General features: G+C 44.2%; 3 protein-coding genes across 3 annotated transcripts; 1 reads left to right on the top strand and 2 right to left on the bottom strand.

Moving 5' to 3' along the window:
- Positions 1–2,846: 2,846 nt before the first annotated feature.
- tmem127 (transmembrane protein 127) lies at positions 2,847–7,153 on the bottom strand. The gene is made up of 3 exons (XM_079516077.1): positions 6,250–7,153; positions 5,031–5,195; positions 2,847–4,396 (listed from the first exon to the last, which is right to left on the bottom strand). The coding sequence occupies exons 1-3, from the start codon at positions 6,491–6,493 to the stop codon at positions 4,086–4,088; spliced, it is 720 nt and encodes a 239-aa protein (XP_079372203.1). The 5' UTR covers positions 6,494–7,153; the 3' UTR covers positions 2,847–4,085.
- Positions 7,154–9,961: 2,808 nt separating this feature from the next.
- Positions 9,962–15,015, bottom strand: saxo2 (stabilizer of axonemal microtubules 2; the record flags this gene model as incomplete). Its single annotated transcript, XM_079516985.1, has 8 exons — positions 9,962–10,124; positions 10,244–10,365; positions 10,528–10,650; positions 13,084–13,308; positions 13,409–13,770; positions 13,947–14,149; positions 14,261–14,449; positions 14,978–15,015. 8 exons carry the CDS (start codon positions 15,013–15,015, stop codon positions 9,962–9,964), a joined length of 1,425 nt encoding a protein of 474 aa, XP_079373111.1.
- Positions 15,016–17,512: 2,497 nt separating this feature from the next.
- ciao1 (cytosolic iron-sulfur assembly component 1) lies at positions 17,513–21,508 on the top strand. The gene is made up of 7 exons (XM_079516521.1): positions 17,513–17,935; positions 18,654–18,802; positions 18,928–19,039; positions 19,184–19,272; positions 19,397–19,589; positions 19,679–19,757; positions 21,043–21,508. The coding sequence occupies exons 1-7, from the start codon at positions 17,797–17,799 to the stop codon at positions 21,275–21,277; spliced, it is 996 nt and encodes a 331-aa protein (XP_079372647.1). The 5' UTR covers positions 17,513–17,796; the 3' UTR covers positions 21,278–21,508.
- The last annotated feature ends 22 nt before the right edge of the window (positions 21,509–21,530 follow it).

Below are 21,530 nucleotides of genomic sequence, written 5' to 3'. Positions count from 1 at the left end.
GGGGCCCCCCATGAAAAAATGGGGGGTTTTGAAACAGTTTAAAACAGTTTTAAGTAGACAAACAGAGCAGAATAAGGTATAAACATTTATTGTCTGTCTGTCTGTCTGTCTGTCTGTCTGTCTGTCTGTCTGTCTGTCTGTCTGTCTGTCTGTCTGTCTGTCTGTCTGTCTGTGTGTCTGTGTATGACAGACTGACTGGTATAAACAGCGCCCCCGGTGTAGAGGGATGGTATGACAGACTGGTATAAACAGCGCCCCCAGTGGGGAGGGATGGTATGACAGACTGGTATAAACAGCGCCCCCAGTGTAGAGGGATGGTATGACAGACTGGTATAAACAGCGCCCCCAGTGGGGAGGGATGGTATGACAGACTGGTATAAACAGCGCCCCCAGTGGGGAGGGATGGTATGACAGACTGGTATAAACAGTGCCCCCCAGTGGGGAGGGATGGTATGACAGACTGACTGGTATAAACAGTGCCCCCAGTGGAGAGGGATGCTATGACATGGAGACTGGTATAAACAGCGTCCCCAGTGGGGAGGGATGGTATAAACAGCACCCCCAGTGTAGAGGGATGGTATAAACAGCGCCCCCAGTGTAGAGGGATGGTATAAACAGCGCCCCCAGTGGGGAGGGATGGTATGACAGACTGACTGGTATAAACAGTGCCCCCAGTGGAGAGGGATGCTATGACAGAGAGACTGGTATAAACAGCGTCCCCAGTGGGGAGGGATGGTATAAACAGCACCCCCAGTGTAGAGGGATGGTATAAACAGCGCCCCCAGTGGGGAGGGATGGTATGACAGACTGGTATAAACAGCGCCCCCAGTGGGGAGGGATGGTATGACAGACTGACTGGTATAAACAGTGCCCCCAGTGGAGAGGGATGCTATGACAGAGAGACTGGTATAAACAGCGTCCCCAGTGGGGAGGGATGGTATAAACAGCACCCCCAGTGTAGAGGGATGGTATAAACAGCGCCCCCAGTGGGGAGAGATGGTATGACAGACTGACTGGTATAAACAGCGCCCCCAGTGGGGAGGGATGGTATGACAGACTGGTATAAACAGTGCCCCCAGTGGGGAGGGATGGTATGACAGACTGACTGGTATAAACAGTGCTCCCAGTGGGGAGGCTGTGTTGTGGCTTTAGTCACAAACTTAAGCATAGCCCCTGGAAATTATAGATACAAACACAAGGATAAAAAAAACTCAATTGTGTATATATATATATATATATATATATATACACACCCCCGCCGCCCCCCCACTTTGAAAGGGGGGCGTTTCCGCGTGGTGGAAATGTCTACTACGATAGGCCTGTCCTTGATTCTGATCACTAAGGTACGCTGTTGGCGGAAGATTTCACCATTGAGCAGCGTTACACTCACTGCGCAAATAACGTAAAAAGCCCCCACGGCTCCGCCCGCCCTGTGCTCACCGTTCCTTGCCAGGCCTCAAACGGCCTGGCCAATCAGCAGCGGCTATCCCGCCTCTAGCTGCTGCTGATTGGCCAGGCCGTTTTGTGGCCGGGCATCAAGTCTGCCTGAGAGTTCCCAGATGGGAGCAGGAGGGGGGAACCCAGTGTACTCTCTGCTGCCCCATCTGGCGGAGTCAGGTTATGTGTTTTGCCCCTACAGTTTAAACCTGAGGCTGTGTAAAATGACATTAAAAAGTATTTTATGTATTTGAAATACAGAAAATACTAGATCTGAAAGTATCTAGATACAAAATACATCTCATTTCTTCCATCCCAGCAAAATACAAATTACAAAATACAAAAAAGTATTTCAAATACGTATTTCAAATACATGTATTTCAAATACTGCCCATCTCTGAGCATCACACTAGCTATCTAGCATACAACATTGATGCATGCTAGATGTAAGCAAGATGTAAGTGTCATGGCCGCCCCAATGCATTGCAACATTTTGGACTACAAGCTGTTCTATGGCTTTCGGCTGTGTTTCGACTGCCCCCCTCCCACAACACAAATGTTGTGTCAAACCATGTGACTCCCATTGGAAATGCATTGGGGCAAGATGTATCACACCCTTTGTATACAACAAGCATACATCGATCTGTTGCGACCGTGTGAGTCGCCCCTAACATCAGCAAATATTGTACTTTTACTCCACTACAATTTTTTGAAAAATGTGATTACATTTATATTACAAAACATACAATAATCACTTGCCATATTTTATACTTGTATCTACAAGCTCAGTCACGCCTACTGTACGTAGCCTATATTTTGATGCCTATCCTTCAAGTCAAATTTGAATACAAGACTTGTACTTGTAACAGAGTAATTTAATATTGTGGTATAGCTACTTTTATTTGAAGTAAAAGATCAGAGTACTTCACCACTGCTTACCAGTGCGACATGGGTATTTCCCAGGTTACCAGTCTTGGTGGTGATGGTACACAAATCAGACAGACTGATGAGTTTGAGGAGCAAATGTTTGTTTTGAGAGCAAGACCCTAGATGCCAGCATGATTTAACTTCACCCATTTAGACCTGAGACCGATTCTAAACACACCTTCTAAATCCTTACCCAAGTTTTCTGAAAGACTTCAAATTTGTATTTAAAATTAATGTTGCTATACAGTGTATAGCACTACAGACAGAGTTGTTCCCGGCTGGGTATTCTAGGTCTAAATGGGTTTTAAAAGTGAAAAGACAACTGGTTGTAGGCCAGCCTTGATAGGCTGACAAAATGTACTTGCTCCAGTCATGTATAAAACAAGCAAACTCTTCCACTGCAACATTACTTTATAAGACATAATTTACAAAAGTAGGGAATTTCAAAGTCTTGTCACACATCAGGGGCGATGCTGGGCATTTTTCTTTCTTTTTTTTATTATTATGACCATCATTATGTATAAACAATCAACAATATTTTACACAACATTTTCACATATCAAAGAAAGTAGGACAGCAACAGATTGAGAAACAAAATGTGGATATGGCATAAAACAACAGAACAATATATTACCTAGTAGTTTCACTACAATATTAATCAGTTTTAACCCTTGGCTGGTATGTCCCATATCAGGCATTCACTCATGTAGGATTCTGCCAAAAGGATTAAAATGTAACAAAGGGAAACTCATGCATAGAAAACATACGTGTACAGCCACAGTAGGTAAAAACGGAATACAAATATGATTTGTCAAACAGATGGACACGTGACAAGAACAATTTATGTGGTAGTTGTGTGTGGATATTTATTCCACTAAATGCTGCCTTTATGTAAATCACGTTTTTCTCTATGGATGTCAACCTCCATAATGCTATTAGCAAAACGTATACGTCACACCATGATTTGAAACCGGTTTAAAATTACGTGATTAGTTTGATTTCCTTGTGCCATCTCAAATATGTGATTAAAAGGGGGTAAAGAAACATGTCTACACACCAAATAAATGAAAGGAAGACAAACAGAACTAGGGACAACCAGTGAATAAATAACGGTCAAATTTTATATGATGTATATAAAAATGAAATGTCTAAAACAATCTTCAGTGTATTTCTACATTGGTGACGTTTTCAAATAATGTGAAAAAGTCAAATCATGTACAAATGAAAGCGTATTGAGTCATACAAATAATTAAGTATTCCATCCATGTCCGACGAGGGCTATTACAACACTGTTGACAACCCAAGTTTGTTCAAAATTTGGCATTGATCAGGACGTGGCATCTACACCATTCCTTCAATTACTTGTAATAAATCATGTTGAAACAGCACCCCCATATAGGTTTGCTTTACATGTAAGGATCAAATCCTAAGAGCCATTTACATGCATCACTATAAGCTTCAGTGGTGAAAGTAATAATCAACTCCCAAATTTCTGCCGCCACTAAAGAAAGCGTTCATGCACCCAAGCACCAACAATCAAGGTATATGCGCTCGTTGTACACATTGTGTTCAGTACGGAAAGGAAGAGTATTTGCAGAGATATCCACTGGATAGAAAGTCACATACCTTTATGTGTACACATTTGTTGATGAGGCCAGTAGCAGTGCTCATAGGGAAGCGTGAGTTAGAGCGATTAAAACAAGGCCAGGTCTGGCTACAATTTAGGGCGTGTATGCAGGTGGCGGCTGAAACTGATTGGCAATGTCATAATCAGCAGGATACGTTTCACTGCTCTCCTCCATCTCTGAGAGCAGCTCCAGTGCCTGCTCCTCCTCCTCTGTGGGGTAGTGGCGCAGCAGATTGGCGGCCGTGGCGAGAATAGAGGCTCCGCCGGCCCCCGCAACCAGGTAGAAGCTGATGGCAAACGTGACGTATATGAGGGAGCCATGGTACTTTTTGTGTTGCTGCTGTAGAGATAATATAAGCTCCGAGGCCCAGTAACAGAAGCCTATCACCGTGGCACACTGCAGCACTGTTGATATACAGAAACAGACAGGAGGGGGGAAAAATGTTTAATGTTGGCTGATATGGTGGAAGCATTAAACTCATTAGCATGATACAGTTATGTAGCTACTAGCTAATGACCATTTTGTTCTCGTTTTCTAGCTGTTTTCAGGTAGCGGATTCATCACAGCTACTTAATGGTTTTGTTTTGTTTTATCATTTTGGCCATGGTTCACCCTGATGATTAACTTTGCTATTCTTGCGAGTATAAATGTTGCTGGCACTGTACACATCAGTCTAATATCCACACTCTTGTTAGCATTTATCAATACAGATTCATAGGTGATAACATGAATATTCATGTATACATTTACTTGATCAACTCATGTACATTACATTTATAAGCATACACATTATTTTAACTCGGTCAAATCAAGTGCAACAAAGAGCAGCGATCCAAGCACTCAAAAAGGTTAAAAAAGAGAGGGTGGATATTAAAAAGGGGGAGTAGGCCTAGCTACTTTATTAAAGTTTAAAAGGCCAACATGTTTCAACTCAAACAAGTCTTCATCAGGGCAAGTATATACTTGCCCACACACCGTATTTCCAACCATAAATTAATGTATTGTAGTGAACACCACTGAAGTAAGACAGAATCTTACCTGTGAGAATGTGTGCAAATGCGTATCTCCGCGTGATCTTGAGGGCAGGGTGCTTCGGTCCGAACACATCCAACAGGAATGCAGTCAGACTGCACAGGATGCCCAGGAAACAGAACGCAGCAATGACCCGCAGCAGTAAGATGGTCTGGGGGTTTACACAGTAGTCTAGAAAACAGTAGAAGTTCAAGGTATTAAAATTAAGCTGCTAGTCGTACCAACTCATCAACTACGGGTAGAATTGACAACCTTCCCTTGAAATACAGAAACAAGGGGGGGACCCACTTTGATTCTGTTTTTGGGACTCAATCAACGACACACATCTTACAAGCTCATATACATGATATACTGTAAATATAATATACAAAACATGTACAGTGATTTTATTCTGGGGGACCCTTATTCTTCTTGGAAATTATTTCAATTTCAGGAAGTTTGCAACCCCCAACTATGGGTATTTTCTGGCCTTGGATCAAGACGATCATAGATGTATTTTATGGAGTGACAGTAAATTAAGTCTGAGCTCCATCCCACCCCACCCTCCCCTCCCCATACTGTTTTTCCCTTTTTAAGTGGTGCAACCACTCCATTAAGGAACTTTGTGTGTCCGTGGGTGGGTGACTGGCTGGGTGGGTCTGTCCGAGCACGAAAATAGCGTTTGGTTGGTTTTCACAACCAAGTGTCACTGTTGCGCAGTCTAACACACACACACACAGTATATATGATGATTTTGGGTGTGACAGTACAGTACAGTAGAGTACAGTACAGTAGAGGGACCCCCTGGGAACCCCCACACTGTAACTGTCATTTCTCAACCGTTTCGGACGCGGGGCGGCTCGCCGGAACCGGCCTGGCCCCCATGGCGTGTTCCTGTGGGTCTGGAAGTTTCGGGGACCCCCCAGGGAGGCCCACAGGCCCCACAAGGAGTTGCACCACTTACTTCACACGGGTGTGATTTTTTACTTTCTTTATATGATGATTTCCTGTTTTTTTATATAAGTGTATATCTCTAAATATTCTGATGAATTGAAAATGGTCGACCCTGTTGTAAATAAGATGGATCGTGGATCATCCACAAAGTAACAGTTTTTGTATTGACTTGTGCTTTCGTTTGAAATGTACCCATTCTGCATACTGTGAAATAATAATTTCAATCAAAATCAAGCAATCAATATGTTATGTGTATAATTAAGTATATATTATTGACATTGTTACTACTAACCGTCCAGCAGCTTTGGGTCAATGTAGCCCAGGACGTCCGCCACCCCCAGCTCCTGCCTGGGACACGTCCCTCCGTGGACCCTGAGCCAGGCCGGCTCGGCCAGGGCCGTGCACAGGGCGGTGATGGACAGGGCGCCCGGCAGGGCCGACGCCAGGCTCCGCTCAGGCTGCTTGGGCAGAGAGGTGGCACCTCTCCTCCTGCTGCGGCCTCCTCCAGGCACAGTGGGACCCGGCGGCGCGTACATTGTTGTGGCACACTTTCTGTTTTGCTTGTTGTATTAATAATAATGCCGTCCTGGCTGACGGCGACACCAGGCTTCTATTAAGTAAAAGCTCCCCTCCGAGCCAGTAACAGTACACGTCGCTAGCCTGTGGGATTATGGACAGGACGTAGCAAGTATATACCGAGTATAATGTCCACTGTCACCGCGTCCTGACTGTATATTAACTGTATATTGAAGGAATCTGGATTCTTCTGGACGACGAACCTTTAAACGATGGCGTTTAAAAGTGTCTCTGTTGCTCTTCAGGCCTGCTGCTGTATTGTTGTTAGCTTAGCATAGCTAGCCGACGTTACGTTACCCCCCACCGGAACAGCTGTGCCTTCGGTTTTGTTTTCTCTCTCGAACAAAACACCGAAGAACACGTTTACAGAAACAAATTAAACGATAGTAACTGGAGCAAATCTAGCAAACAAACACTTTGACAGAAGTCCTGTTCTTTGTTAATGGGGGGGGAACAACAGCAGACAAATAAAAAACAAAAGATAGCGTCCGCTGATTTTCCACTAAAGCTCTCTCTTCCTTGTTCATGCCATTCTTCTTCGTGGGGTCATCTTTAGTGGGCGCAGTAAATCGGAGGAATCGGTGCTGCCATCTATTGGTGAAGGTCCGGGTACTAACCGCCACTGAGCAACTTCCACTGACATGAATAGCTGGGGGGCGGAGCTTCGCGCCAGTTCAGTTTCTATCCTTTTATATACTCTATGGTACTAACCGGTTTAGAGTTAGAGTATACACAGCACCAGGCACTTCATTCAGGAATGGTGGATTAATGGCCCTCCTAATCCTATCATGGTGTAGTCAGCACAGTGGTTAAATTAATTGCCTCTTCTTATTGATACTCCGGACCTAGAGCATGTTTACATGGATAGCTTAGTTAATAGTGTAGGCTCGGGGATAGCATCTTTGTGTTATAATTAATGGGTTTGTTTGATTGATTGATTAAATTAATATTTTATGAGACAAAAATGTACAAGTACAGTCAAAACAAAATAATTCACATGCAAGTAAAGCCATGGTGTTGTGAAGCAAAAAAAGCACTGGTAGTAATAAGTACTATCCAAGCTTCTGCCTGGATATAGGGTTCGAAGCCCTACAGTGCCGTGACCTGCTGACTGCCTCACCTTTGTCCTGTTGTATGTTTACATTAAATATAAAATGCACTATTTCACTAGAGTGTAAAGACGCTGTGTTCAGATTACCACACTTGAAACCCACTTAATATATTGTCTACCATACAACAGTAATACAACCACTGAACCACATAATTCGTGTGATATAGCAATGCAATTTTAATTGTCATATCAATATTTATAACACCCAGACAGCTCTGTAATTACACCCTTTACACACACACACAAAAAAGAGTAGCAAATTATAACAAAACAGCTCATCCTTTTCTTTTTTGTCTAACCCCCTCATGTTTTCTACTTTATTGGAATAGCCAGCATTTAAAACGATCCGTTTCACTCCCTTCTATTTGGGAGACCCTTTGATCTAATGCAGTGTTTTCCAAACTGTGGGTCTCACTCAACAGTAAATCAGTAAACAAGCCAACATACAGTTTAAGTGTACACTTGAGTTTTGGTGTTTAGTAAGAGTCATGACTGTACCTTTGGCAAAATAAAATTGCTGTGATTTGAGTCTGGCTTTTTAGCCAGGCTAGATCTGACTCCCCATGCCAAAGCGCCAGCGCTCGCCCAGCAGTCTGCTGTCACCCAGGCGGATGCTTGCACGCCCTCAGGCGTCTTACTGGTAGTATTTCGCTCACTCACACTTGGGTCACTCCAGCATGGACATGTTACGGTGAAATTGGTGACAGGCTGTAGACATCCCATAATGTAATAAATCATTGCAGTTTGTTTATTAGCAGAGTTTTATCTAGCACTATTTAGGCCACGCAGGGACGAATAGTTTTCATAATCCTCATGGGGGCCCGTGCCCCCCCCCCCCCCCCCCCCCCCCCCCCCGGATGGTTAGAGTGGCGCGATTACATACAAAGTCAATGCAAGACGAGAATTGCGCGAACGGGCGCGACCTGATGCGGCACAAACGGGACGAACCGAGGCGAATATATATTCAGGTCCAATTCCTCATGGGGGCCGAGATCCCTGGTCCAATTCCTCATGGGGGCCCTGGCCTCCCGGCCCCCACAGACTCTACGTCACTGAGGCCACGTATTTAAAGACCTCCATGAAAGTTATGTGAAGTCCACAAGATGGTCACATATTTCAGTAGGTCACCAATTTCACCGTAGCATGCCATGCTGGAGTGAGCAAGTGTAAGTGGTAAGTGAGTGAGTGCCCGAGATTTTGGGTACTGAGACATGTAGTCCAGGAAGGAATTGACATCACAGCCACTTTGAAATATTAAAATATCTAAAAACACATATTACACACATAAAAACCCCAGGAAAGTGTTTCTTGTCCTAAACATCATTAAAATAAGATCTGGTTGCAAAAGGGGTGAAGTGGCCCTTTAATGGCGTTCAAACTTCATTGTTTCGCATACCCTAAATGTTTTGCAGGCTTATACATAGGCATTTTCCAAACATTATGAAAGCAGAAAAACATTGCAAGGGGTGATCAGTCCCCCACCCCCCGTCCCCCGTCATTTGTTCATGATACTCTGATCTTGTCAGTGGCGTGCACAGACATTTAGAGGGGCAGGTGCTCAAGTTAAAAAAAGGGCACCTTGTGCAGCGCGTGGAACCGGCCGGTTGCCTTAATCTATTTTGGGCGGGAACCCCTTTTGGTGTTAGCATTATGTTATGCTTTAGCTATTGAAAAATAGCAGATCTACAAGCTCATAGCGCGCCACCGAGTGGCGCGCTACGAGCTTGTAGGTCTGCTATTTTTGAAAAAAAAAAGAAAAAAGTTTTTCTTTTTTTTTCAAAAGGGCACATTGCCACAAGGGCAGGGGGTGCTCTAGCACCCCTTAGTGTCTATCTGTGCACGCCACTGGATCTTGTAGGTCACGATTGATGAGAGTCTGCTAAAATGCCCAAATGGTATCATCAGTCTGAGTCACAGCACAACACATACATGAAAATGTCACAAACCATTGACAAAAAATAGTTGCTTGATAAAGTACAATTTTTATTGCACATGGCACATACCTACTGCAAAGAAAGTAGTGGACTTGTAAACATTTTTAAAGCAAAAGAAAGGTCTGATTTAGTGCATTAACCCCAATTTGAATGTCAAACGTTAATTTGTCAAAAAGTTAATATTTAATTGATATTTAGTTAATTTGTTTTTCTCAAAATGATATACACTGTCAATTTGAAAGTGCAGGTCAGTGCTTACAGGGAGCACTGACAAAACATGAGACTCAACTTAACCCTCTGATGCTCTGAGTGGAGCATGGTCACAAACTAGAGAGTATTAAATATAGAGTGTAATTTGAAATATTGTATAACCCATTTTATTTTTACAGAACTGCCACTTCCTTCTGCATGGGGACCACTCTATCCACGTGATTCTGATTGCTGTCCTTGGACGAAAGCTTCCTGAAGTACTTGTGTCCCCTCTCATCGGCCTCCTGAAACACATAGCCTGGGGGTGACTCATAACTTGCAGGGCACACGTTGACCCTGTGAAGCAACACACAATAAACAAACTACAGTTAGCCCTGATACTTACTTCAAAAGGTCAAAAGACAAATGTCAGTGTGTGATGATGTGGTGTGTGCGTGCTGTATGGTAAGGAGAACCTCTTTGGAGTAAACGCTGTGCGATACATGGTAACGCCTTCCATTGGAACACTTGCTCTCATAGGCTGGTTGGTTGGCTTGAAGCTGATGTTAGGCCTCAGTTCATGGGGTGTATAGTGGGCCTAGAGAAGAGGAGAGGAGAACGGAACAGAACTGAAAATTCTCTGTGATTTAACTGTTTTTCATACACAATTCTATTAGATTACTAGTTTGAGAGAACATTGTTACTTTTTATATATACACTACATTTATTTTTAAGTGTAAAGAGTAATTGGTATATTTGCCCTGGATGTGGTGAGATCCTCCATCTTCCCACTGGCTTTATACATCTCGTCATGCATCTTCACAAGAGGCCGTCTTGTGTGTTCCAACCAGGGTTGAAAGTCTTCACGCATGGTCGTGCAGTTCTGGAGGCACACAGAGAACATCAGTGTATGATACTTTTCGATCATGATTCCAGAATATACATCTAACGGTAAATGCTGCATGACTTTCTTAATGGACAACAAATCAAAATTGTCTTCACAGTGATATTGTCCCTCGGGCATCAACATTCAACAACTACAACTACAACAACTACTCCCCTATGCCACTACAGTCAACATCTAAAAGTCACACTTTAAGCACTCAAACACATTTGAATAAATCTGATTCTGTCAGTGTATACATTTTAAGTTTCAGTTGCAGCATTAAATGGGTTATAGCGTTTGTTCACCACCAAGTGTCGGAGGAGGAGGGCTAGTACAGTACAGTACAGTACAGTACAGTACAGTACAGTACAGTACAGTACAGTACAGTACAGTACAGTACAGTACAGTACAGTACAGTACAGCACCACTCACTTCAGACGGGTCTGATTTTAATGATTATTTTACTACTATACATTTTTACACTGACAGAATCCACTTTATTATCGCTGCCCAGTCGAAGGTATATAAGGGAGTTGTTTTTGCCCCTGTCTGTTTGCTGTGTTCAGGCTGTGTTCTCCCGCTGGACCTATATCAGTGCCAAATGTAAACATTTTTGAGCAGGGCCGGTTCTAGGGGGGGGCAGGGGTGGGCATAGCCCACCCAAACGTGCGTCCTGCCCACCCAATGTGGGTTTGACACCCCACCTGCGCCGGCGGAGTCGCCCCCCTTACAATTCTGTCTGCCCACCTGAGTGGGGCTGGCTAAATCCGGCCCTGTTTTTGAGTGGTGCAACCACTCCTATAGACAGCTATGTGTGTCTCTGGGTGCCTGGGTCCCTGCCTGGGTGCCTGGCTGGCTGGGTCTGTCCGAGCACGAAAATAGAATTTGGTTGGTTTTCACAACCAAGTGTCACTGTTGCGCAGCCCTAAAGGCTCATTCATAGTCTGGATTTTCGGTGGTGAGGTGACCACCAAACTACAACATGACGCCACGAGCCGCGGTGAAGAGCAAACCACCGCCACCACCCCAGCTCTTCTCTCTGTTTTTACTCACCAACGCTCAACGTTATTTCAGCTCCAGTGGTCACCTCACCACCGGAGCGGTGGTCACCTCACCACCGAAAATCCAGACTATGAATGAGCCTTCACACACACACACACACACACACACACACACACACACACACACACACACACACACACACACACACACAGTACAGTACAGTACAGTACAGTACAGTACAGTACAGTACAGTACAGTACAGTACAGTACAGTACAGTACAGTACAGTAGAGGGACCCCCACACGGTAACTCCGGAATGAATGAGCCTTCACACACACACACACACACACACACACACACACACACACACACACACACACACACACACACACACACACACACACACACACACACACACACACACACACACACAGTACAGTACAGTACAGTACAGTACAGTACAGTACAGTACAGTACAGTACAGTACAGTACAGTACAGTACAGTACAGTACAGTACAGTACAGTACAGTACAGTAGAGGGACCCCCACACGGTAACTCCGGGCTGGCCCACTGGGCGCACACACACACACACACACACACACACACACACACACACACACACACACACACACACACAGTACAGTACAGTACAGTACAGTACAGTACAGTACAGTACAGTACAGTACAGTACAGTACAGTAGAGGGACCCCCACACGGTAACTCCGGAATGAATGAGCCTTCACACACACACACACACACACACACACACACACACACACACACACACACACACACACAGTACAGTACAGTACAGTACAGTACAGTACAGTACAGTACAGTACAGTACAGTACAGTACAGTACAGTACAGTACAGTACAGTACAGTAGAGGGACCCCCACACGGTAACTCCGGGCTGGCCCACTGGGCACGTTCCTGGGGGTCTGGATGTTCCGGGGACCCCCACACGGTAACTGTAATTTCTCGACCGTTTCGGACACGGGGCGGCTCGCCGGAACCGGGCCGGCACCCAGGCCGTGCACCTGTGGGTCTGGAACTTCCGGGGACCCCCCGGGGACCCCCACAAAGAGTTGCACCACTCACTTCACACGGGTGTGATTTTTGGAAATATTTAATTTTATAATGAAAGTAAATGCCGGTCTTATAGATGGTGGATGTCATAAACTGGTTACCTAGATTCCCTCCCCCAAACACAGCTACTTGTGTTCGGATGCACCGCAGTGGATTTGATCCCTAGACTCCACAGTGTGGTGGATCATCAATTTATAATCTGGAGTTAGCTACATCATGGAAAGGCTACATCATGGAAACCTCAGCCAAAGTTACTAAACATCCACAGATTTAACAATGGAGCACTCCTTTAAGTTCTCAGTGATTTGTTTTTACATTGCTGATTGGTCCACAATTACCTGGAAAGGAGCAGAGGACCTCTTTGGAGTTAAGTATGGCCTGGCAGATATAAATGGCTGGATTTGGTGTCTGACATAGTCTGCAGCAGTGGTGGTACTCAGGTCCATGTGCTCCATAGGACTGACATATTCATCTGCCTTATGGAGCTGAGGCAAGGAGACTGGCCACACCTTAAATTTGTCCCTGTTCTCCGTGCTGTCTTGGAAAGGTGTATTAGCAGAATACTGGAGAGGAGAGGAGAGGGGAGGATAGTAGACTATAAGAATCAAAGTACTGTATAGTTTACACCTGTTGCTATGTCAACCACAGCATTGAGCACAGTACCTTGTTAGGGCAAGGCTTGCAGCTTTGGGGTAGTTCTCCACGAAGACCCTGGAAGTCTTGGCGGTGTGTAGTGAGGTCCAGGAGGGGCTCGCTGCTAGGCTTGTACATATCTGGAGGCCTGATGTAGCGCGACTCAATTGGATGGGGGATGAAAGACAACTGGTGTGAGGTCACACCATCAAAGGGAACTTCTGAGGGCTTCACGGCGTTGGAGGGTTTAAAGCTCTCCCGTGGAGCCACAATTCTGGGGATAAAATCATCCTGAAAGGTGGTCGTGCCACCAAACTTGTCCGTAGGACGCTGATAGGTGTCATCAGGTTTATTCATCTCCCTCCTACATGTCTCCCACTGCCTGAAGTCATCTTAAAAGGGCACAACATCTGTTAGAACATAAACTTACTTCATCCACTCACAGTCAAAGCCAATTTGATAGAATCTGTAGTTCTAGAACATATATAATTTTCCTGAAAGTCTGTCAGTGCCACTTGCCACAGCCTCTCCCTGTGAGAATAACCAACATTTAATAAAAATGTATAACCTTTGTAGGTGGGGATGGTGTCTAGTTTTCCCTTCATTGCACCTGTTCTCTCTCTGGGTCTGACTGGGGCAAAGGGCTGGATATCATGGGGGTTGAAGTGTGAATTGTATGTGGTCTCTAGATCAATCTTCGCCGAATTAGGCTTATATTCTGTTTGCTGGCGATGCGGGCGTCGTGTTATCTCATGGGGTATGAAGTCTGTCCTATCCAGAGAGAGAGAGAGAGAGAAGGGATTACAGACGATTGCAGATCTCAGGTTTCATGAGCTCAAGTTTCGTGCCTGTTTGTCAGAAGGCGCTGAGGCGCTTAATTACTTGAATGTTGTTGCTCCGTCCATTGGTCCTTTATTCTTGGCATGGTCCAGGTTTTGTTTTGGTTTCATGCTCTGGGGTGGGTTGTAGACGCCATAGACAGGAAATTTGTCCACGTACTCCGACAGCACACATGGGCTCGCATTCCCCTTCTCATAGATAGCAGTAGGCTTGTGGGCACAGCGGTGGCGGCTGGTGAAGAGAAAAAGAACAGAAAAAACAGTTACTGATATGTGTGTCTTGTATCTCCTGTTCACTGAAGGCATGTCACCACCCACTGTCAGGTTTTGGGAGCAGATCCAAAGCTATATCAATGCTGTTTAAACACAAACAACAACAAAAAACAATTGCAGTGTTCTCTTATCTTCACCAGGGAGGTATGCAATTGTCAGTTTGCTATGTACAGGTAACCAAGGCAAGCCTTGTCTTTGCTCAAGGAGTGTTTTTATGGCTGTGATAGTAAACTCAGGATGTTCACAGCAGAAGCAGCTATTTCTTTACATACACTTATATACATTTTGCAGCCAATGTCATCATAATTCGTATTATGTATACATAGCCTATTTGCCTGCATGAAATAATGGACTGCTAAATCTGATATTTGTTCTGTCTGCCAATCTACATATTGTAAGGCAAGACAACACCTACCTGTATGATAAATCTAAAAAAAGAAAAAAGAATGACATTAATCGGCATAGGAAGAATATGACACATACATACCCACAGTTACATATCTCACATATACATAGCTTTTTCATGTTTTCCAGACAGATGGGCTATATCCTGTTGAACAGCGCGTAAACTTATCTTCGTGCTGAGGTATGCCTGAATGCAGCCTTCCACACTGTTTCAATGGCAGCAGCAGAGGTATCCAAACAACCACTGAGCGTCCTCTGGTTGCTATGTTACGATGCATGTTGCGTAACAGTGGATGTGGTTAAAGGGGAAACAACGCAAGTTTAACTCATGGGTTGAACTTGATATTTGTTGTTCTAATTTCTTATTTATTACAATAATAAACTGGCATGTGTCGCTGATATTGGGAAAATGTCAGAATGTGTTCCATATGGGTCTACTTTTGTATCCTGTCACTTGTTTCTAATCTTAAGAGGAAGATACTGGTATTTTGTTCGGGTTACACTGTAATGTAAAAACATTGCTAATTATTTTTGATCTATTATATCTATGCAGATACATAATTTATTTAACATATTTAAATAATACAGCAACTTAATTCTGAGGAACACAGACACACATTTAATTAATACATATTAATATAACAAATAAATATATAAACAAAAATACATGAACTTCAATCTGAGGAACTGATGTAGCAGATCTAATATAAACACAAGGAAGAAATAGAACCCAGACGCAAATACATGTCGTACAGTTTCTCTCTCTCACACTCAAGGCCAGAGGCGTAATAGCATGTAGTCACAATTAATGTACAGTATATGTGTGTGCACATGCTACAATTAGGCAAGTCTGTGCATGGTTAACCAGGGCGGGCGGGATCTGGCTCAGGGGGTCGAGTGGCCGGTAGAGCAGCCGGATGGTTCGATCCCGGGCTCCCCCAGAGTTAGTGTCAAAGTGTCCTTGAGCAAGACTCTGGACCCCTAATTGCTCCCGATGTGCAGGTTGGTGTACCTCCGACATCTGTGTATGAATGGGTGAATGTAATGCACAATGTATGTGTGTGTCCTGTGTCCTGTAAGAGTGTAAGTCCATATGGGCTGGGCTTCTTCTTCGGAAGCATGACACTTAAATAAAGAATCAATCAATCATTCCGTGCACCTACCCACGCTATAGTATGGCACGCTATAGTATGGCACGCTATAGTATGGCACGCCATAGTATGGCACGCCATAGTATGGCACGCTATAGTAGTATGGCACACTATAGTATGGCGAGCATGGCACGCTATAGTATGGCACACTATAGTATGGCACGCCGTAGTATGGCACGCCGTAGTATGGCACGCTATAGTATGGCACGCTATAGTATGGCACGCTATAGTATGGCACGCCATAGTATGGCACGCCGTAGTATGGCACGCTATAGTATGGCACGCTATAGTATGGCACGCTATAGTATGGCACGCCGTAGTATGGCACGCTATAGTATGGCACGCTATAGTATGGCACGCCGTAGTATGGCACGCTATAGTATGGCACGCTATAGTATGGCACGCTATAGTATGGCACACCATAGTATGGCACGCCATAGTATGGCACACTATAGTATGGCGAGCATGGCACGCTATAGTATGGCACACTATAGTATGGCACGCTATAGTATGGCACGCCATAGTATGGCACGCTATAGTATGGCACGCTGTAGTATGGCACGCTATAGTATGGCACGCTATAGTATGGCACGCCATAGTATGGCACGCTATAGTATGGCACGCTGTAGTATGGCACACTATAGTATGGCACGCTATAGTATGGCACGCCATAGTATGGCACGCTATAGTATGGCACGCTATAGTATGGCACACTATAGTATGGCACGCTGTAGTATGGCACGCTATAGTATGGCACGCTGTAGTATGGCATGCTATAGTATGGCACGCTATAGTATGGCACGCTATAGTATGGCACGCTATAGTATGGCACCCTGTAGTATGCTGTAGTATGGCAATGGCACGCCGTAGTACATCATGCTATAGTATGGCACGCTATAGTATGGCACGCCGTAGTATGGCACCCTGTAGTATGCTGTAGTATGGCAATGGCACGCCGTAGTATATCATGCTATAGTATGGCACGCTATAGTATGGCACGCCGTAGTATGGCACCCTGTAGTATGCTGTAGTATGGCAATGGCACGCCGTAGTATATCATGCTATAGTATGGCACGCTATAGTATGGCACGCTATAGTTCAAGAGTTAATAGACTATTATATGAATGAAAAGAAGACACATCACACTCACTCAACTTAGCTCACTCACAGCTAGCCTTGGATCAAGACTATCATGGACATAATTTATGGATGTTGACAAATTGCATGATATTTAATTTAGATATGATTATGAAAGCTAAAGTCAGACTCATTTTAATATGACTACACGACTATGATAGTCTTGAATCTGCTAACCTCGCGTCACCACTCACCAGACAATACGTATACGTTAATAACATTAACAACTTCTTGTTTGATGGATAAATAAACAGCTTGGCTTCAGAGTTTCTGGACCCAGGCTTTCCTCCATTCTCCCCAGCGACAGGGGGCAGTAATGCCAAGCTAGGACATCTGATACTCAGAAGAAGTAGAGTTCTAGGACGGAAGTTTGTGAAATGTATTTATCACAAAACTTGTCAAATTATTAGGCATTTCATAATAATTGCACGCAGTCGAGTGGTGAACTCTCGTTTATATAGATTTTCTTTCCGCGTTTAACTCGCAGACAGTATAATTCAGTGTTTTTGAAGATTAGTACTTTTACAAACAGGCGTTTGTATATAAGGTTTTGGCAGGGTTGTGCTGGCTAACGAGTATATATCTAGCTGTCAGTCAGTGATAGATAGATAGTATGAAGGACGCGTTGGTGCTCGTTCAGAGGTTCATCGCACATCCAGACTCTCGCTGCTGGTTCGTAGCGTGGAACCCTGGCGGGACGCTGCTGGCCTCATGTGGAGGCGACAAGGCCGTCCGGATCTGGGGGAAAGAAGGTGGGCTGCTGATTCATTCATTCAGTGCTTCTAAACGTTTTTTATTAAAGGACCCCCGTAACATTGAGCTTATACAAATGGAACCAAATGGACCCTTACGGGTCCAAGGTCCATTTTTATAACCTCAGGGTTACAGACCTAAAGGGTCCATTATTTAAAACCCCTCAAGGAACCCTGGCCCGAGGGTCACTGGACTCCCAATTTTAAGAACCACTGCTTTATTAAATGTCCGGTTTTTTACTGCTTTAATTTATTATGCTCCAAATGGACTCTCTGAAACTGGTTCGATTGTTATTGTTTTTGGTATTTTATAACTACCTTTTCATGCTGTAATCAGGGCTTCTTTGAAAAACAGCTTGCTCTCAATGGGCTAACCTAAAGGAAAAATACCCAAATATGATGGAACTTGTATTTTAGGATGGAAAATTATTCTGTAGCATTCTGTAGGGTGGTCTGTTAGATGGGTCCCAGGGAGTCCTACAGTCAGTATTGCATCCCAGGACCCCCGGAGGGTAACGTGATTGCATCCTTTCTCAATTTAGTGACTCAGGATGCAGGCTATCACTGCTGTAGTGTAGGGCAGGCTACTCATGTGAAAATCAATTGTAAAAATAAATCTTGACATAAAGAATGGGATCATTCATTCATTTCCCACCTGATCTGTTTAGTAGTCGTACTAAACAGAATGTACCCTTGCTTCTTTCCCCATCCTGCTTAGGTGATTCATGGGAATGCAAGACGGTCCTTCAGGATGGACACCAGCGCACTGTGAGGAAAGTGGCATGGTCCCCATGTGGGACCTACCTGGCCTCTGCCAGCTTCGATGGAACCACGTGTATCTGGAAAAAGAAAAATAATGAGTTTGAGGTCAGATTTAAAACGCAAAAAAACTGCAGCCTGTTTTCTTAGTTGATGGTTTGACATCAACAGACTGCACTTTGATGGAAATTGTTCCACCTGCTCATAATAATGTACCTATGTCTGTGTCCTAGTGTTTGACTGTGCTGGAAGGACATGAAAACGAGGTCAAATGTGTGGCTTGGGCACCTTCAGGGAATCTGCTGGCCACATGTAGCCGAGACAAGAGTGTCTGGGTTTGGGAAGGTGAGTATTTTCCCACTACCTGACGATGCACATTTATCATCCACAAAAGAGTTTGTATGTTATTCAACTCCATTAATCCTGTTAAAAAGATCTCTGCAGCGCAGCACAACATTGAAACAAATCGCTTCCCTTTGCCTTTCACAGTGGACGAGGAGGATGAGTACGAGTGTGTTACTGTCGTGAACTCCCACACACAGGATGTCAAGCATGTTGAATGGCACCCTACTCAGGAGGTACAGTAGGTTGTAGTACTGTACATGGACCATAATTCCCCTGCCCCATCTTGACCACCACCGCCGCGACGACCAGCCATTTGTGAGGTCCATTGTTCAGTTTATGTCTATCCTTTGCCTTCAGCTCCTGGCTTCAGCCAGCTACGACAACAACATTTGCATTTATAAGGAAGAGGATGACGACTGGGAGTGCAGGGCCACGTTGGAAGGACACACATCCACCGTATGGAGTTTGTCCTTTGAGCAAGATGGAAAGAGATTGGCCTCCTGTAGTGATGACCGCACGGTGAAGATCTGGAAGGAGAGCGAGCCGGAAGGTAATACATCTATGTGGAACATCGAACATGTGGGTGGTTTGGTATTTCCTCTTCAACATTTCATGTTTGTTGCTCTTGTTGAACTGCAGATGGCAACACAGACAAGCTTTGGAAGTGCGTTTGTACTCTTTCTGGCTTCCATGCACGGGCAGTGTATGACATATCTTGGTAAGCTAACCATACTATCTTTTTGTGCTCAGCCTCATGTTGATGACTTTAAGGATGTCCTTCAGTTAGTACCTATGAATCTTGTCTCCATTTTCTGAGACACTTTTTGGCAGTGGGAGCACAATTTTGTTAAGTGCATTGAAGGACAATGAAGTAGGCCTATCTTAGCCTGGGCACCATTCCATTTCGGGTTTATGAACCGGTCGGGAGTGGATGATATCGCTACGTCATGTTGTAGTATTGTTTTGTAGTCTTCAATCTTCCGGAACTTCCTTTCCCCGCCAACAGATTTTTCTCAATAAAAGCTACAGGCTACGAGAGCTTTTATTGTTATTCTTCTGGTTTGAGGAAAAAGGAAGTTCCGTTTGATTGTTCCTGCCTGTTAACTACAAAACAATACTACAACATGACGTAACGATATCATCCGTTCCAGACCGGTTCACACGGCACTTTTGGGAACAGAGACCAGGCTTTCCCCCGAGGTTGAAAGCCTGGTGAGGCAAGGTTTATAGAGCGTCGCAGTCCCGCCCCCTACCATGGACCAGGAAATGATTCTCCGTTCATTTTCCTCATAGACATTTCAGAAAGTATTTATTTAAAGACGTTTACGCCGCGGACAAAGCCAACTCGAGTCGTGACAACACAAACAATATTTTGGACCAAACAAATAATTACAAAGAAGAAAAACAACAAAAAAGTGTTGTAACCTGCCGTTCTTTTCTTCTTTCTAATTATTTGTTCGGCCCAAAAAATTGTGTGTGTTGTCATGAGTTGTCACGACTCGAGTTGGCTTTGTCCGCGGCGTAACAGTCTTTAAATAAATACTTTTTGAAATGTCTATGGGAAAAATGCATTGGGATTCATTTCCTGGTCCATGGTAGGGGCGGGACTGCGACGCTCTATAGGCCTATCTTTTAAGCATAAACTAAACTTGATATGTAAACAGGGCCATGCTGCCTTTCATGTATTATGAAGTTCAGTCGAAAAATGTTACTCAGAGAATAAAAATCACACCTGTGAAGGGAGGGGTGCTGTTATCATTGTACATCAGACACATGTTGTCAATGTCTCCATTCATTGTCAATGGGAATTTAATGTTTGTGTAAGACGGTAATCTACACTGAATATAGGAGCCCTCAAAAATAAGTGTACATCTATGAATGTATGTGGGTAAGGGTATTGGGCTAGAAGGTGGAATTGTGAAACATATGGGATATGCTTACAAAATATACCATTTAAAAATAAACGTACTCAACTTCAGACCTTTGTGCCCATTTTTGTTCAGGTGTCATCTGACTGGTGCCATGGCAACTGCGTGCGGAGATGATGCAGTGCGTGTGTTTCAGGAAGACGAGCCCTCTGATCCAGACCAACCAGTGTTTTCCCTGGCTGCCTGTGCAGCCAAGGCCCATAACCAAGATGTCAACTGTGTTAACTGGCACCCAAAGGAGGCAGGGATCCTGGCCTCCTGCAGTGACGATGGAGATATTGCAATCTGGAGATACCAAACTGATGGCTAAACACTGAATCGATCTGGTTTCTCATGACAAACTATTCGTCAGCTCTGAACACACCAAGGTGTCACAGCCGTTGAAGTTGCCACGTTAATGTTTCGTATTCTTTCTTGTTCAGTAAATTGGAAGACCACTTTAATTGTCTAAAGAATATTACTTCAGTACTGCTCTTTTAAGCACCCATGTGTTACATTTTGTATAATTTTGCCATTTCAGTGACATTGAAAATATATTACATTAAATCGTATTGCTTAATGTT

Source organism: Electrona antarctica, assembly GCF_951216825.1.
Source record: "Electrona antarctica genome assembly, chromosome: 12".
Lineage (NCBI taxonomy): Eukaryota > Metazoa > Chordata > Actinopteri > Myctophiformes > Myctophidae > Electrona > Electrona antarctica.
The sequence above is the reverse complement of the archived record's forward strand: the minus strand, read 5'-3'. Positions and strand labels throughout refer to the sequence as shown.

Bases quoted from the DNA above. Each gene is read 5' to 3' on its own strand.
- ciao1 (XM_079516521.1), top strand. From the start codon at position 17,797: ATGAAGGACGCGTTGGTGCTCGTTCAGAGGTTCATCGCACATCCAGAC. The intron at 17,936-18,653 runs GTGGGCTGCTGA...CATCCTGCTTAG, and splicing joins CCGGATCTGGGGGAAAGAAG to GTGATTCATGGGAATGCAAG. The intron at 19,758-21,042 runs GTAAGCTAACCA...ATTTTTGTTCAG, and splicing joins GCAGTGTATGACATATCTTG to GTGTCATCTGACTGGTGCCA.
- tmem127 (XM_079516077.1), bottom strand. From the start codon at position 6,493: ATGTACGCGCCGCCGGGTCCCACTGTGCCTGGAGGAGGCCGCAGCAGG. The intron at 5,196-6,249 runs GTTAGTAGTAAC...ACTGTTTTCTAG, and splicing joins TGACCCAAAGCTGCTGGACG to ACTACTGTGTAAACCCCCAG. The intron at 4,397-5,030 runs GTAAGATTCTGT...GTATATCAACAG, and splicing joins ATTTGCACACATTCTCACAG to TGCTGCAGTGTGCCACGGTG.